Genomic DNA, 18,121 nt, shown 5'->3' with positions numbered 1-18,121 from the left:
AGAATCACATAACAAGTCAATACAAGTGAAAACACGAGCTTACACCTTTAGGCTAAATCTGACTGTCAAAAGGATTTCCCTGGGAGAGAAAAAGAAAAAGAAAAAAAAAAAAAAAAAAAAGCGCCTGAACAACTTAACAACTTTCTTTCCCATTTCCATCTGTTAACTCACACTTCTGCCTGGTGAAACGCCTCAGTGAGAAACAGAGTATCTCTGACACCAGCCCTTGATGGAGTGGAGTAGGCTGAGTCAGGGAAAGTAGTGTGCAAACATCTTTCATTCAGATGTATGTCAGCTTTTCTGTCTGGATTCTGGAACTTTAATTTGTATCTTCAATTGTCAAAATAAAGGTTGAAAATCCCACCTGCTTATTCAAGTAGTTGGCAATTATATTAAAGGGCTTTTTTTTTTTCCTGTTAAAGTATGAACTATAGGTAGGCAATGCAAAAACTCTTGTAATTCTCCATGTGATCTGTACTACCAAGTTTTCATTCAGAGTCAGCCTCTTTTATACAGCCAATGAACAGAAAGGCCCAAAATGTCAGCAGAGGAGCTCACAGCAGGAACAAAGAATCTATAGGCACTGAAGGTTTATTGGTACCTTGTATTTTGTCATCACAGAGTATTTCTGTCTGAAATACCAGAAGCTGAAAACCATGTATATGCTTTTGCTATTCTCATACATGCCTTCCATCAGAATCTAGAGAAAATATGTGGAAAGGATGACTGTGAAATATGTTGTCAGGCCTGAACCTGCCCCTAAAGTCTGGATTGCGAAAACAGGCTTTCATCTTTCTACCTTGGCAAGTCTCTTTCTAATGACAGATGTGACAGATAAAAAAGCTATGCGATTCTGGACAGTATCAGTGTGAATGGCCAGTGAGAAAGGTCATTACCTGACCTCATTTTATCCTACTACTGCTTTAAAGGAAAAGAAGCGATTTAATTATTGGGTGTTGAAACATGCAAGATGACTTTGAAACACATTTATGGCCCATTTTTTTTTAGAACAGAATGTACTAAAAATAAACAACCATGCAGTGGCAGTATATGCCAAAGCTACAGTTAAATTATGAATCTGTGCATGCATCAGTACACACACAAAAATCTGAAATCTTTGGCCTGTCACTTGTAGAAGCTTGCATACTGATAATATTCAATGTCTGAGGGGAGCTTCTTTGTTTTCCTAGCAATAGCAGCAAAAGGCTTTTGCCTGGCTGTTACTATTCACAAATGATATTCGACAATGGTTCTGTACTTATTACATTTCACATCAAATACAATTTCTGGCAAGGAAAACTTAATCTTCCTATATAAGCAGGCAGAAAATATCTCACAGATTATGCTATTAAATTATTGTCGTGCAGAGAAACTTTGGTGTGACCTTACTTCTACAGCATGTTGTAAGCAGTCTTTGTATAACTCTCAGAACAGCTTGTGGGAAACACGCTAAGATTGCATCTCATGAATTAACTGAATGCCTTCCCCACTCCAAATCCCTCTCACTGTATTCTACCCTTAACAGAACCTTCTTCCTTTTCATGTGGTTTCCAAATCTCTGGGGTCTCTGACCTAGCTGTGTTAGATTTCACTAGCACTTCTAGGAAGAACCCGTCCTGTAAAGGAACGCAAAGGCATCTAAAGAGTGTGTCCATCTTTTTTGTCATCTTTCAGACTCTTCCCACTTCTGCTCCTCTTGAGCGACGGTAGAAGTCCATAACAATATGGTTCGTTCTTCAAACTCGAGACTTCATGGCACCATGATTACAGTGTCACCTGTTGAACTCTGGGCTGAACAAAAGAGATGTTGAATAAGAGAGCAAATGGTTGGAACAGTCTACTTGTGGCAGAGAAAGTTCACGTCAGAAGAGGTAAGCACAAGGATGCTGCTCAAGGCTTTAGAATCTCCTGAGACACAAAAAGCAAGAAGCAAAGGGATTATTTAGTCAGATTTCTCAACCTCCTCTGTGTGATGTTCTTCCCACTGCGGAGCACAGGGAGAGAGGTGTGCCAGTGGTCCAGCCTGGTGTGCCCAACTTTTGTTCTTGTACACAGAAGACAAAGTTCAAGGTTTTCATTCGGTGGGCTGAGTTAAAAAACCAGTTTCCATGGGCTCAGCAGATTAGGAAATTGCTTCTGCTTAAGGAGTCCATTGGGATTTGACTCTTGATGAGGAGTCAGGAGGCTTGGAAGTGAGGGGTGAGACATCTGACAAGCCAGATAGGGTGAGGAGAAGGGGAGTTAGGATGCTGCAGTGCTACAGAGGAATCAAACAATTAAAGTGAGACTCAGATGTGTGAGGGAAGTTTTGTACCAGGGAGGTGAACGTGTCATCAAGGAACAAAGGCTGAGTGAGTTGTCACGAGTAAGATGCGAAACATCAAAGAAAAAAAAAAGTCAAGAAAAATCTATGCAAAACTTGAGCTGCAGAAGGATCAAAACCCCTGAATTTCTAAACATTTTTCTGTACATAGTTAATTTGTTTTACTGATGCATGGGTATCAACTATATTCCAAAATAGAATGACAAACTCCCAGTAGAATCAGTAGAACTGGGTATTTTTTGGAATATTTTGCATTTTGCTTACTATTTGCACTCTGTCTGAGAGACATAGTGACCAGAATTACAATCACCTTCTGGCCACTAGATTCTCCTTGTGAAGTACCCAGGAAAGAGTTGTCACATGCCGTGAGAAACATATCAAATGATGGCATTTATTATCCTCTTCCCCAAGCTGGGCATTCTGAGAAATAAGGCAAAAATAAATGAGTCAGAGAAAGATAATCACTCCATCGGCTCAAGAGAAAACTGGGATGGACATCTAGCTCTTCAAGTCTATTCATGCAGGTTCTTCTCTTGTGCTCAGCAGCCCACTGCCTGACACCAGTGTGGTAAGCAGTATGACTAATATCTAGCATATGTTGTTTGCTTTCTCATTTTCTCCAGAGGAAGCAGCATATGCTCTAGTGTGTCTTGTTTGGTAGGCTTTTCTGCTCTCTTTTTAAATAGAGGTGCTGCTCTGAATTTATCCTGCAGAAAGCAGCTCCAAAAGCTTCAGACCCTGTGCTTTGAAGGGCAGGTGGTGAGGCATGGGACAGTGCTTAATTCTTGCTTGTGTTTGTTCTGTAGCCTCTGAAGTATGAGAAAGTTTTGCCTGACTTATACAGAGACTTTACTCTGACTACAGAGTTATTGTGCAGCGCTATCATAACAGGGCTTCTCAGGCCAGCAGCTTTTGGCAGTCACTATCTTTGCCTTAAGACAAAAAAATGCAACCTCTTGAGCATATCAGCAAGCCAACCCCGAGAAATATTGCTAGAGAGATGATCAAACATTTTGATGCACTTTCTGTGAGTTAGCTAACAAGGCCAGCCCCTTCTGCTGACGTCTTTCCTCTCTATCACACATCAGAGTTTTCCCAGTGGAGCTGGAGAACAGGCTTCAATGAAAACTGCCTGTTTGCAGCTATATGGAGATTGCAGGCACCACAATTACTATTTCCTCTCCCTGACCTGGAGCAGCAACTCCATCAGCAGGATAGAAAGGTAGCCTTGTTGCCTAGCAAAGGTGGGATGATTTATCTGTGTGTCTAGATTGGTCCCTTTGCTTTGCTGCACAAGAGAACTGCTTTCAGACTTCCAAGGAGAATGAAGCCAGGCTAGAAATCGGAGTGGATGTGGGAGAGCTGCTCTCCCAGGGAGTAGAAAGAGCCACAGGGTCTCTGTGCTTTCTGTTCCTGTGCAGCGCAGGACAATGGTTTTGTCTGCTCCAGTTATAGCCCTGGGGGCTACCTTAGGGACTGCAACTAGCATCCTTGCCCTCTGCGGTCTCACCTGCTTCTGCAAATGCAAGCAACCTGGGAAAGGACTCTCAGAAAAGGACCAAGAGGAGGAGACGGAAAACACTAAGCCCAGTGTGCTTCAGCCAGTCCAGCAAGTAAGACACAGTCTCTAATTTACTCTGTGATTTTTCTTTAAATGCAGAGGGTGGGAATGCAACTTCCCTGTTAGGCTACTCAGCATGTGATTTATGCTGCCTGTTTATCTGCTTGCTGTGCTCAGGATATAACAACATGCCAGTGGGAGGAGGAGTGAGGGAAAAACAGAGATGAGCTGGGTACCATAGAATTACCGGAGCAGGAGACAGCTGCCACGGAGCCAAAGAGAAAGCTGCTAATGGCAGAAACAGGGGAGGAGGACTGGAAATGCTGCTTAGTTGTTAAGATAGATCAAAAGAGAAATCATTTTCTAAGAAAAGAAGACTGGACTGTACCAGGTGGCACGCAGCATTGTGAAGAGGAGATGGCTCCTGCTGAGATCTCATATAGCAGCTATTTAATTCTATTCACAATATCTCATAGTTCCTACAGGATAGTTCCCTGTCAACAGCTGGTTTCTTGTGAAAACCTTCCCTCCTCCTCCCTCTGTCCCTCTAACTGAGGGGATTAATTATGTGTGAAGTTAAAACAAGGCATTGAAATCATAACAAAAAGCAAGTGAGAATCTAGATTGTGATGACTGAACAATCTCATCACACTGTGAATTTCTTTTTCACTGACCATAAAAGCAATGTGGAGTATGGATAGCATCAGGCATCCCTGTGTGCTCTTTCATTTTGTTAGAATCCAAACAGTCTGATTTACTCTTGAGCTCAGTGCAAGAGGGAGCTAGGGGAATAATAGAACACTTCTAATATACTTTATAATGGGAATCTCTTCTTCAAAGGGAAGTGCTTGATGATTTCCTCAGTTGAATGTGGTCTTTAGCATAAGCTATAGCTCTGAAAGTCAGTCTCTGAAAATATTACCTATTGGCTGTTGCTCCCGATATTTGCCTGTGTCTTTTTCACTTTCACCTAGCCATTCAGCCAAGTGTTATGCCATAGTAGCCAATTCCAAAGGCCAGTGCTCCACTGTATAACTTTGTTTGCCTTTTAATTATTTGAGCTGACTACTATTTTTGTATTCTTAAAGAGTGTAGCAGAAGTCTTAATTTAACTCCTCTGTAATGTTTGTAATTAAATATTCAGCCTTTCTCTGGCTTCCACTCTTATGCTCTTAGTAGAAAAGAACCTTGACATCCCCATGTTCCTGTTGCAGTTTATGCTGAGGAAAGATGACCAAATCTACAAACAGCATTGTAAGAACAAGTGCAGATACAGAGAATGGCATTAGCAGACCTCGTGGTTGCTGGAGTAGGGAGGAGAGGTGAGGGACGATGGCTCCACTGACCATGGATTAAATTCTGCATGGAGTTTAGGACTTCTCAAGAGATTGCTGCTAATTCTGAGCCTCCCTCCACGAGCATGGTGAATAACGCCTAGTACCTGTTTGTATTTCCCTAGGATGAATTTCACCTGCTATTCTGTTTGATACCTTAGTCATGTCCCTTTCAGGCTTCTTTCTTGTCTTTCCTACAAGAAGGGGGATTTGCTAACACCTGTAATATAAGAATGTACAATGATGTGGAGATTTTTCCAAGTTTACTGTTAATGTGAATGAAAAATGTGTAACTTTGACAGCCATATCACTTTGCATAGCATTTTTTTCTAGCTGTTGTCTGCAGCAACACAATCCACAGACAACTTTAGCATCAGGCTCTTTCTATGAGAGTTTGATGTTGTAATCTCCAAGCCCAGAAACATCTAAAATCTTCATTTTAACTCCATCCTTGGACTGGGCTTTTTTTTTTTTTTTTTTTTTTTTTTTTTAATACAGCCTTTTGGGAAACATCTTGGGAAAGTGTTAATCTATCCTGCATCTTGTCCACGGAGGTGCTATGCTGTTTGCAGGACTGAAATAAGCACTAAGTCTCCATATTGTTCAGTTAAGCCTTCAGTACCCAACAGCTATTCAGTTATGGTCCTCACAATACGTCTACATTCATCAAGTTTTGCCATGACTTAATCCAGTATTTGACCAACAGGGGATAAAATTATTCAACCTGCCCTAAATGTATCATTATCACCTGAGTGATTGCATTCTTGCAGCATTGTAGACTTTTTAATTTGAAGTATTATTTCCAGTATGCTTTATGGGTTTTTTTTAAAGAAGTCTGGACATATTATAGCAGCCGAGTGAACATTCTGTCACAGAAATGTGCAAAATGTTCTTAGTTTGCATATTCCATATGTTTAGCAATTCTTTCCAATTAAAATAATTTTCTTGCCAGGAAGATGAATTCTCCTATGCTGTCACTGGTTCAGAATCAGTCTCTATACCTTCAAGAAATGAATCTCAATTTGAGTTCTGAGCTTGTGAAATTTTATTATCTCTGTGTTTATAAATTGTTGTGTTGGGACTTTTTTTTCTGACTACATTAGTACGCAGTATGTCCTAGTCACTGTTGGACACATTTAATTATTGAAATCTGTCGAGGCCACTGATTCTGATAAACACAGATGACAAAAGAAAGATGTAGCAAGTCTGCATTTTATTCACTTGGCATGTCTCCCATGACAGTGATGCTTGTATTTGCTACAGAGAGAGGCTCCCCACGGACAGGCCCTGCATACATGAGGAGGAAGAGTTCAAACACAAACATACATCTACAAAACAGTGAGAAACTGCTGTAAATTTGCAAAGTCTCAGCAAAGCCTACAGAAGATTCCTAAACACATCCAGCAGTGGCAACAATCTGGTGCTTTGAGTGACACTGGGCGGGGACACAGAAGCATCATTTGCAGCCTCCTTGCTCCTTTTGGTTTACTTGCTTTCATGCATTTTTGCAGAACTATATGAACTCATGTCTTTATTTAGGACACAACTGCTGAGTTGCAAAGGGAACTTCCATGGGGCACTGCTATGTAAGTGGATTAGCACACAGCACTTGGGAAAAAGCTGGCAGCAAAATAATAAACAGAGGCAGATGCAGTTGGAAGAGGGGGTGGGCTAGTCCCACTGTGCTTGCATATGTCTCTCGTCTCTGATTCTGCAGAGCAGACACACAAGAGGAATATTTAGGCCCAATGGGGTTCTTAGATGCTGTGTGCTGATGGATTTCCTGACTAAATACCTGGCTTCTAGCAAGAGGAAGAAAAGATTGTGCAAACCAAACTTCAAATTTGTGTGGTGAATTTCATCCCAAAGGATCTGGAAGTGCTTTGCGTGCTGGCAGGAGGCTCTGGTGTGTGGCCAGTGAGTGGTAGGACATCAGCCTGACACAGAAGCTCCAGGATACAGTACACCAGAGGCTTACTACCACATCAGGCACTGTGTGTTTTCTGGATGTAATGCCACTGCACAGCAAAAGCAACCTGCCTTTTCTAGCTGCTGTCCAGTGATTCCTCATGTATTCTGCTTGGTTGATTTGCTTTAATTTTAGAAGAACGGAAAACTGCATTTAAAGTTTGGATGAGTAACTTCACATTTCCTAGGTATTTCAGGACTGATGAGGCTCACATCTCTTTAAGAGGGATCTCACTTACAGCTCCACATCGTGTAATTTACATAATATCTAAACTCAACTGAATGCTAGGTGAGGATGGCACATAATGACATCTTTCTTTCTCAGCCCACTTCTCTTTCAAAGTCCAAAAAATTAGACAGGACAAAATGCTATGTTGCATAGTGGACTTCCTAAACACTGGTGCACTGGCTGCCTTGAGAAGATGGAGTCACTGACCTAATTAGTTCCCTACCATTGCCTAGAAGGTATCAGTGTTGACAAGAAAGTCTCCAGATATACAGGCAGTGACTTCTACAAGACAAGGGAAAATGATGGTAGGACCGACCAGAGGCCCTGCTTTTTTCCTGTCCCAGGTCATCTAATGTTAAGACAATCAGAGGAATTAGTGTAATTAGTGCAAAGTAATAAACAAGGTTTTAATTTTCAGTTCAACGTTAAGAAAACTGCAGAGCCAGTCCAGCCTCGAGCACTTCTGAAGTTTCCCAACATTTATGGCCCCAAACCAGAAGTAACTTCACCTGAAATTGTTAACTACACACAGTACTCTCTGAAGACAACAGAAGAACCAGCTACTGGAAAACTTACTGCTTTGGATGAGAATAGGATGAAGATACAAGTCAATGAAGAGTTGTTTGTTCTCCCTCAAAACGGTAGGAGATTTTGGTCTTCAAACTAACAGTCGCTTTAGTGGGTATAGATCTGTAATACTTCTAAGCATAATGTGATTGTTGTTGGATAAATTATTATGGAAGTGAAGACACAGGAGGCTTTTCACTTCCTTATCATGAGCACTCTGACTTTTGTTTTCAATACATTTGTTTAGCAGAAGGTAGTCATGGAGCTCATAAGGACATTCTGATAACAAAGCTATAGTTGTATCTGGTTGCAATTTTTTTTTTAACCTAAACATTTTTTCTTTTGAAGAATCTGTCTCCCTGGTAGCAGATATTTTGTAGAAAAGCACATTTAGTGAAGTTGTGCTGAGAGCAGTAGCAAGAGTATGTGTGAAATATCTGGCCAAAATTAGGCAGAATATCTCCTCCAGGTCAAATGCTAGCTGTCCAGCAACTGTCCTTGTCAGGACCAGTGGGTGTCAAGGCTTCTAATTTTTTCTGCTCCTTTATTGCCGTGGTTTGGTGAGATGTTCTTCGCTTATTGTAATGTGCAGTGAAACTGAAGGCTGACACCTCAAAGATTTTTGCCAAACAGAATTCCTGTTTCCCAGCCAGCCCAAATGGTAACACTCCAAATCCTGAAACATAACATTTCTGGAGCATGAGAGAAAATGTAATCTTAATTATATGCATCTGGCAGCATGTCTGGATTTTTTCCATCCTGATTTTTAACTTCACAGCCATCTTTTAACAGGATAATTTACTCTTATGGTTACCATTTTATAAAACCTTCCCGAATATTTGCCAGAGAGACAATGCCATCTGCTGTTATTTTTGTTGAGCACTCTTCTTAGTTTTTTTTAAATTTTTGAAATTATATTTTTGCCCTTCTGGAAGGACAATTGCTCCCTTCACCCTTCCAGACTGAGGCTTGTGAGTATGGAAAAGAAAGTACCATGGGAAGCAGATGTTTTGGAGGAAGAGACTGTCTGAGCCACATCCTTAGGTGTCAGGGAAAAGATTATAGGGTGGAAAGGATGAAAGATGATGGCTGCATTTAGGCTAAAGCTTTACATAAGTGTTGGTTGTGAGAGCCTCTATGTACTGCTAATGGCACAAACAAGTTTCCTTCCTGCTCTGCCTGATTTTATAGCTCAAGTGTTGCTAAAATTAAGCAAGAATTGTTGCGTTCTCCTTTTGATGCCACAGTGAACTGGTCTGAACTGTGGCTGAGATTTTTAGGAGGAAATGTGCTGGTTCCACTATTGTTTTCTGTGAACTGACCTTGCAGATAACAGCTTTGGATGACAAAAATCTATAGCTTCTCTTTTAGTCTTGCAACTTGCTTTATTTCAGTACGAAATACATACTCGGCTCCGAAATTACGCATGGAGAAACTGCCTTACGGATTCCAAAGTTCATTGCCTTCAACCTGGTCAGGTGCTATAGAAATTGATGTCTTTTTCATGACAAAGACTTCATTGTTAATATTAAAAAAAAACCCAAAATGTTTAGAGATGTCTGACCTAATGCAGAGTTGCACAGCAGTTCAAGGTCAGACTCACATTCTCATTGCAGAGAACATAAGATTTAATTTAATAATGCCAGTTAAAAGAATATAAAACAATATAACAAGTAATGAGTGTCATTTAGACACCTTGGCCTAGTCATAAGGTAAAAGAGCAAGTGTGTGAACCATCATAGACCACAAGGTGGTGGAGAGCAGAAGGCTTGCCCAAATGCTGTAGAAAGCTGAAAGTGCAAGTAAACAGCAAAAAGGACGTATGATGATGGAGGAAGAGGAAACTAAATTATAGTCCTGCATACAAAGTGCAGAAATGGTGAGACATTTGGAAAATAAAGTCAAGGGAAGGTGGATTTGTTGTCTCAGGAAGGGGAAGAGCTGCTTGCTAAAGGGGTTATGCCATTTCCAGGTGTGGTAAAGGACGTGTGTGTCACAGAGCACCTGAAGCCCGAGCGGGCAGCCAGCGGTGGCCAGGCCCCCGAGCTGCACTTCTCCCTGGTGTACGACCCGCAGCAGGCAGAGCTGCGCGTGGCCCTGCTGGAAGGTAAGGACACGTCTCCCGGCCTGAATGGGGCAGCACACCTGCTGATTATGCTTAGAGACAGCTCCCCTCCTGTCTTAAGACCAACAGGTGCCCTCAGGACCACTGGACATTCCTGTCTTCTAAAATGTATCAATACTCTGACTTTCAGCCCTGGTTCTGGGCTTGAAGAACAGGAATACCTGTCAATGTCACTGCTTGAAGAGAGGGCATAGCTTGGGAATAGCTTTGTCAGAAGCCACGATAGGCTACTCCATTCCCAGACATGGTACAAAGCAACCTCTTCTTTCTATTTTTTCCTTTGGGGGCAAGAGGAAAGGGGTTACTATCTCCTTCTTCTCTATACCTTTCATACCTGATCCACTGCCTACTGCCTTTTTCTCAAGTCAAGTCAAAGCCAGAGCTGGAGATACAGACTTATTTTGAGAAAAGTCCCTCTGGCAGTGCCTGGCCAGGCAGCCAGGCTCTGTGTCACTCTCTGACAATTGTAACAGCTTCTTCATTCAGGGCTGGAGCATCATCAGTTCCTTTGGGAGCATAAAATAAGCTGACTGAATAATTCATGCACAGTGTAGATCTCTGTGGAAACCTAATCGAATCACACCCTCTGAGGCAAAAATTGAAAGGGTGCTGAATGGCAGCCACTGCTGTGGGCCTCCTGCCAGCAGCAAGCCCACAGCCCCCCTTCAGGATGGACACCCACGCTGGCTGGCTGCCACCCTGGCACTCCTGTGCCCACAACCTGGCTCTGGTACCCAGTTCCACTCCCTGAGAAGCCAGGAGAACCCTGTGACTCACAGGTCCTGGCAGTCCAGGGGCAGCTGTCCTTGGGCTGGCTGTAGCAAGGACAACAGTTTTTCCCTCAAAGTCATGATAATCAATGACCCCTTGGAGGTGGGTATGTTCCTCTTGCTGCCAGAGAAGGTACTGCAATTCTGTTGCTGCAGCTGAAGAGGAGTGTGAAATACCATTCTCACTCTGGGCTTTTCAATATAAAATGGATATAAAATTAGGGATTAATGTCTCTTGACATTCTTGAGCTCTTGACAAGTCTTTTGGGCTGGGAGATTGCTTCTGATGGATTCATTTACCAGAGGTCGGACCAGGAGAATGCAATAACCCTTAGACACATCCCACATTGGCCTGGAGGGATGGATGTGTGCCAAGGGGAGCTCTATCCCATCTCTGATGTCTGTGACTGACCTTCCTGCTTTTAAAGTCATTGTAAGAAGCATTTTTTTGTGTGCCAAGGTAAAAGTAAACGAGAACTGCCAATTCCTGTTTCATGCTGCCTCATTTCAGTGCTGTTCTGAATCTTTCAACAGAATGAGTTTCCTTGAACTCAGCTGTTGCTCTCCCAAACACTGGCAGCACCTTCTGCAGTGGCACAAGGACAGGGACATTGTGCAGCCTGAGGAAAACACCACAGCATGGGCTCACAGCTTAAACTGCCCCCATGCAGGCAGGAACAGGGGTCAATGTCTATGCAGCTGTTTTATTTTATGGCTCTCATGAAACAAGTGATTTAGCCACAGATATTTCAGGGCTGTCTTTTGTGAGAGGTCCTTACCATCCATCTTTTCCAGCTATGCATGGCGGAATGAGTGGGGACCAAGAGGCTGGCTGCCATTGCTACATACTGGGCACACTGGAGAGCAAGTCTGGTATTGCTGAGGCCCAGACAGAGTTGAAGAAGAAGGTACTTCACACCCTTTGGGAAGACGTGCTGCGATTCCCATTAACAGAGGAGGAGATGCCAGGCGGGACACTGACTCTCACCCTGAGGAACTGTGACAAGTTCTCCAGGCACAGCATTGTGGGGGAACTCAAATTGAACCTTGCTGAAATGGAGGAATCCTTTGGGAAGGCCCAATGGGAAAGGCTAAAGAGCCCAGAGAAGGTATGGACTCAGTCTGTGTCAGTAGCTCAGAAACCCTAATGATTCAGAGTCTGGACAAGAGAAGCCCTTTTCCTGGAGAGCTGCATGCGGGTGGGTGGCTTTATTTGTTTGGAGCAGGTTTAGAGGGGTGATGTGTGACTGCAGAGATCACTCAGCACAGCTCTGTGCTGGTCTGTAGCTCATCCTATCAGAAGCCCTTCTGTCTGTTTCTCCCAGCCCTTAATGTGTCACAACTCCCTCAACTCCTCCCCAATCACATGACAATCTGACACTGTAATTCAAATGCTATATCTAGAAAAAGGTGTGTGAGCTTCTGAGAATTAGTGATATAGGACCAGAGTGGCAAGAGCAGATCTATCAGAGAGCCTACAGAGCCTGATGGAGTGACTCTGCAAAGCTGGGTGTGGTAGGGCATATGGTGGCACCCCAGGGAGCCTTAAGCTAGGAGCAAAATACATTGTTGGGACTGGAATGCTGGACTGAAGGACACTTATACTTACTGGAATCAATCCAGTGCTATTTGTTCTGGGAGATGTCAAAATATCATTCATTGCACTATGTTGGTTTCCTTAAGCATCAAAATCTTCCTTTCCTTCCTTATCCACATCTTGCCAGCTGCACAGACAGGAAAAATGGAGAGAAGAATTCCAACAGCTTTGAAGTGGGTACAGGGGATGCTTCATGCGCACTAATTTCTTACACATTTCCTCAAGAGCCTTTTCCCTACCCTGAGCTCAGTTGTTCTTCTAGCAGCAGCAATTCACTTAACATGGCAGCAGGATGCTGCTACTGCTGCTGCTCGTTCATCACAGCAAGTGGTACCTCTCGTTGTCTGCTGTGGTATGGCTGAGCAATGCAAAACAACACCAGCACTGTCACTAAGCATGATGAAACAAATTATTGCCTGTCACCATCAGGAGTGAGGGCTCTCCACTGAGCTGGCCACAGACACAGAGTACAGAGTTGGCATTTCTGATTTTCAGTGTGCTGTCTATCTGATAACCACTTGAATACTAGCAGGACTGCCCATGCTAAAAAAAACACATTTGTCAGGTACAGAGACAGCAGAAACAAATGAGTGATCTGAATGAGTTTAAGAAACTTCAAGCACAAGACTCAGTATTTGTCTAATACCTGTAACTCTCTGCCTCTCTTCCCATACTGAAGCATCTGCTTTTTTAGCAATGCCCAAGGAACAGCCTGTTCACAGCAATGATAAGTTGTTACTCCAATGTACCTGAGGAGTCCTGATACAAAGGGAATTCTGCCTTGGTCCAGCTTCACAGCCACACACAGAAACAGGACAGCATTCATTTCTTCTCCAGGCTGACAGCACAAGGTTAACACCAGCAGCACTGCTGAACAGTGCCCCAGTTTGAGCAGAGGATGTGCAGTGAAAGCTGAATTTGCGTCATCTGGGACCTGAGAGAGCCAACCATTGCACAGATAGCTTATGTATACAGATCCTGAATCATTCATTGAGAACCAGAGAGGGAGGGAGTGAGGAAGAGCTGATCCAAAAAGAGGAGCTATTTTTGACAGCATTCATCCAGGAACAAAGTTACAGAGCTTTGCTGAGAAAGTGTGACATTTCCTTGAAATGCCAGGAAGGGCAGAAATTTCGTCCTTACCTTCCCAGTAACTCTCCCACACACAAGGGAAGGAGCCTGGAGCCGAGCTTACAGCTAGGCAGGTAAAGCAATTAGCATTCAGGAATTCATTGAGCCCTGTGAGCAATGCAAAGCGTAGATACTGTAGACTGATATCTTTATCTTGTCTTCCTTCCCTCCCACTGCTTTGTTAATGACAGTGATGATAGTGGGCTGATGATAGTGTGTCCTTGCATAGCAACTTCCCTTTTGTGATTTCGTGGTGCCCTGCACGTAATTCATTGATGACCCCTTGTTGCTTTTTACTCATATTGCATAGAAAGAATGACTGAAGCTCTGATGGTTGTATGAATTTGCAGGATTTCAGCACAAAATGTAGGTTATGGATTTAATAGGAAAAAAGAAACAAAGAAAACACAGTCCAGAAGGGGAAGGAAAAGTACCTCTGGTTTGGTCTGTTCACCCAAAACTCCTGCAGAGACCAATCATTGTAGGTTTTGTTTTCATGTGGATACACGCTGGCCAAAAACTTCATCAGCCCACTAGGAACTAGAAAGTCCTAAGTACAAAATGTGATCCGAGTACAATGTGTGTTTTTGTGCGTATGTGCACGTCTACAGCCCCACCCCCTCCCGATCTCCACTGCATCCGTCTGTGCCCGGAGCTACAGGAACCGATTCTAGCCAAGAGCTATAGAATGGGACCTGCTGAGAGGTAGCGGGGGTAAATAAACAAAAGCAGCTTATGACATGCCTAAACTCTGGGTTTGCATTGAGGTGGTGTTTGGGTTTGTCCCTCAGTGTACAATTCTTTTGTAGTGGGCATACAGGCATTTGAAGCTGCCTCTTTTTATGTGTGGGCTTTTCTAAGGTCCACTTCAATTTAAGAGAGGATTCATAGGAGTGAAATGCATACAAGCCCTGCATTGCTACCTGAGTGCATGATTAAAAAAAAGATTTACTTGGACTGACTCGAGATTGAATTTCAGGCTTCCTTGCTAATGGCCTTCCACCTGATTTGTGCAGGACAAATTAGTCATTCGAACCAGACAGCGATGACAGCCATGTTTTCTGGAGAGTCAATCAGCTCACGGAGAGCATACAGGGGCCTGTCCTTGCCTGTTTTGAGTAACTGGTTGAAAACTTAATTTGAAATATTTATGGCTCACTTAGTAGCGACACTGCAGAGCTCAGAAATAGCCTGGAGAAGGGCTGTCTAACCTCGAGGACGTAGAACATGCTAAGGAGCCCAGAATGAGTCTGTTGAACAGGCATTGGCTTTCTGGGACTCTTCTAGGTCATTAACCTCACACTAAACCAGATTTCTGTCACAAGCTCCCACTCACTGAGAGAATAACTACTCCGCTTTTGTTCCTTGCCATGGGCTGTCAGCTCTGCACACAATGGAGTGAGATTTCTCTCCTTCCCTGCTGGCTCCCAAGAAGAAAACGGCATTTCTCTCTTACAGGAAGCAGTGGTGGTGTGACTGTCCCTAGGCTTTTCCCCCAAGGGCTGCTTGTCAGGCAAATGGAAGTAAGGGGAAAGGGAAGGAAAAAGGGAAAAGGAGTCTCCCACAGGGGAAGCAGGGAGAGCTGCTCACAGTCCTGATGGAAGGCAGGTAGGAAGGAAGAGTAATGTACTGTGCCTAGCTCATGGAGGATTTCCACTTGGCTGGGTTTTTTCTCATATGAGATAGGGTGTCAGGGAAGGTATGGCTCCAGGTCAGACTCAGCCCCACCTCTGCTTTCCCGGGGAGCTCTACATTCCTGCTGGGCAATGCAGGCTGGAGGCTGAGTCCAGTCAGAGCCTTCTGGGACATGGAGCACCTGAAACCAAAAGTTAATCATGAAAAGCAGTAACGGGGGTAGTGGACATAAATACAGGGCAGTTAGGTGATCTCTCAAAATAGGAATTTCTGACTATTTGCATTGTATGTCAGCCCCAAATGTTATTCTGACTAAATATTCCACTAAAATTTGATGTCAGGAAGCAGTTACTTTCCAGTGACGTAAGGATTCAGTAACTCACATTATTGGAGCCTTATGAGTGGAGGAGCCTCTCAGGCATCTTTGCCAGGTTTATTCTCATCCAGCGTAACTGGAAAGATCTCCTGTACAAAGACAGAGACACAACTTACTTGGTCCATGACCTTCCACCCATCAGTCTTCTACTGTTGTTTTCCTAATGTTCTAGCCAAGATATAAAAAATTAACCCTTTCTGTGTCTCCATTTCCAGGAGCCATCCACGGGCCATGGGGAGGTTCTGCTCTCTATTAGCTACCTGCCAGCAGCTAATCGCCTGCTGGTGGTGATTATTAAGGCTAAAAACCTCCATTCCAAGCAGCTGAAAGATCTACTTGGCAGTGGTGAGTGTCATAGCAAGGAAATTGATACCGTTGTTTCTACTATTATGTAAATCTAGAAAGAAAGTGGGAAGGGTGAAGTTTGGCAGGCAAAAATAAAATAGATGTCTGGCTTAGTAAGCCAAAGAGATTTGAATAATTTCTAAAATGTGAAAACCAAATGCCCCCATATCGATATTTCTTCTATGCTCTCTCAGTTTGATGTCACCAGTGTAAATTCTCTTGCATTTTTGGGTGCAGATTCAGGCATCACAATTTAAAAAAAAACATTAAGATATTAGAGAGTGTCCAAAGGAGGGCCATGGGGATGGCAAAGGGCCTGGAGGGGAAGCCTTATGAAGAGTGTCTGAGGTCACTTGCTCTGTTCAGCCTGGAGAAGACACTGAGGGGAAACCTCATTCTGGCCTTCAACATCCTCACAAGGGGAAGCAAAAGGGCAGGCACTGATCTCTTCTCTCTTGTGGGCAGGGACAGGACCTGAGGACATAGCATGAAGCTGAGTCAAAGGAAATATAGGTTGGTCACAGCATGAGCCTGATGGAGTTTGAAAAGTGTTTGGACAACCCTCTTGGGCACATGGTGAAATTTTTGGGGTGTCCTGTGCAGGGCCAGGAGTTGGACTCCATGGTCCTGATGGCTCCCTTCCAACTCAGCCTATTCTAGTCTAGTCAAACCTATTTGTTCCATGCTCATTAACATGGTGTCTCTCTCCCCTCCCTAAACAGATGTTTCTGTCAAGGTGACACTGAGGCATCAGTCACTGAAGCTGAAGAAGAAGCAGACCAAACGTGCAAAACACAAGATCAACCCTGTGTGGAATGAGATGATAATGTTTGAGGTGCCTCATGAGCTCCTGCGTGCCTCCAGTGTGGAGCTGGAAATGCTGAGCCAGGATGGAGCTGGCCAGAGCCATGTGCTTGGCAAGTGTAGTCTGGGCTTACACGTCACAGGCACAGAGAGGAACCACTGGGAAGAAATGCTGAGGAACCCCAGGAAACAGATAGCCATGTGGCACCAGCTCCACATGTAGGCTCATCATGATTACTGACAAGATTCCCATCAGGCCTCAGATCCTAGGGGAATAAGCTGGATTTCACCTTCCACCTTCACCTCCATGAAATTGCTCAGCACAGCACTCTGACTGCACCACCCTTCTCTGATCTTCCTGCCCATTCTAGCCCAGGAAACTGTCTGGAAAATGTATTTAAAGGACAATCTCTCACCTAATCTCGTGGTTGTCTCGAACAAGGAGTTGGCTGCCTGGATGGTTTGAATTGATTTTATTTGCCTGCCCACTGTCTCTTCTGAGAGGTCCCTGCTTCTGTAGAGAAGCAGAGGGGAGCAAGAAGAGCAAAGTTATTATGGAAATGTAAGCCCTTCATTGGCATCTAGTGCTGTCACCCAAGTCCCTTGATGAGTGTTTGCTCCACAATCACAAACATACAACTCTTTTATCAATCACAGCTTTTCATAATACTCTACAAGAATGAGAAATGAAGATCAGAGAACTGACTGTCATGACAGGCAAAAAGAATCAGTGTGAAAAAGAAAGTGAAGCCAAAGTGCAGTAAATGGATACCTAGGAAAAGATACAGAAGGAAGGGAGAAAACAGAGGAAGAAGAAAGCGAGAGACAGTCAACACCCTCCTCCTGTGCAGCCTTTGAAGCAAACACTGCCTAGCAAGAAGTCAAATACCTTACTTTACTGTTGTTTCCTGGAGAGTTTAATAGCTTGTATTTAAGATTCATGAAAACTGCTGAAAATATTAATGTTTTAGGACCCTTTAGCAGAATACTTGTATCATTTATCTTTCCATGGTGTCATCCAGGATGATCCCAAATATGGACAAAAATTTATTGTTGATGTTACCTCTAAAAACTTGGACCAAATCTTTCTGTTAACTGCCATCTTTTTCTGTTTGGGTTTTTCCCAAGTTTCAAATATGCTAATTATATTCCAGGCAACATCTAAAATTAGGCAAAAGAAGTGGGATCATTTCATACCTCAGCTGATAGATGGTTTTGGTTTGACAGTTAGCTATTGCACTCAAATCCTCATACCAGCATTACTCAAAGACAACCCTTATTAACTGCCATGTATTTCATCACTTCCAGACAGAAGGAATTCACCAACCAGACAGACTCTCTGGGGCTTGTTTTTCA

General features: G+C 43.4%; 1 protein-coding gene and 1 long non-coding RNA gene across 3 annotated transcripts; one reads left to right on the top strand and one right to left on the bottom strand.

The window, feature by feature from the left end:
* Positions 1–3,753: 3,753 nt before the first annotated feature.
* On the top strand, positions 3,754–17,160 carry SYT13 (synaptotagmin 13). 2 transcript variants are annotated; one of them, XM_066187908.1, is made up of 6 exons: positions 3,754–3,936; positions 7,834–8,056; positions 9,955–10,089; positions 11,673–11,986; positions 15,832–15,961; positions 16,684–17,160. In XM_066187908.1, exons 1-6 carry the CDS (start codon positions 3,754–3,756, stop codon positions 16,986–16,988), a joined length of 1,290 nt encoding a protein of 429 aa, XP_066044005.1. In that variant the 3' UTR covers positions 16,989–17,160. The 2 variants fall into 2 exon arrangements, with proteins under 2 accessions (XP_066044005.1, XP_066044008.1); XM_066187911.1 differs by having other exon boundaries at positions 9,937–10,089.
* On the bottom strand, positions 13,814–15,877 carry LOC136292342 (uncharacterized). The gene is made up of 3 exons (XR_010721889.1): positions 15,809–15,877; positions 15,624–15,705; positions 13,814–15,421 (listed from the first exon to the last, which is right to left on the bottom strand). It is a non-coding gene; the product is annotated as an uncharacterized lncRNA (long non-coding RNA).
* Positions 17,161–18,121: the final 961 nt, after the last annotated feature.

Source organism: Chamaea fasciata, unplaced genomic scaffold, assembly GCF_029207755.1.
Source record: "Chamaea fasciata isolate MVZ Bird 193981 ecotype frontalis unplaced genomic scaffold, bChaFas1.0.hap1 SCAF_7, whole genome shotgun sequence".
NCBI classification, from domain to species: Eukaryota; Metazoa; Chordata; class Aves; order Passeriformes; family Sylviidae; genus Chamaea; species Chamaea fasciata.
Note: the sequence above shows the minus strand (reverse complement) of the source record. Positions and strands in the feature narration are given on the sequence as shown.

What these genes read in the sequence shown, in the direction of transcription:
- SYT13 (XM_066187911.1), top strand. Translation starts at nt 3,754, where the DNA reads ATGGTTTTGTCTGCTCCAGTTATAGCCCTGGGGGCTACCTTAGGGACT. An exon ending in GCGCGTGGCCCTGCTGGAAG is followed by an intron (nt 10,090 to 11,672) that starts GTAAGGACACGT and finishes CATCTTTTCCAG; the next exon opens with CTATGCATGGCGGAATGAGT. An exon ending in GGCTAAAGAGCCCAGAGAAG is followed by an intron (nt 11,987 to 15,831) that starts GTATGGACTCAG and finishes CTCCATTTCCAG; the next exon opens with GAGCCATCCACGGGCCATGG.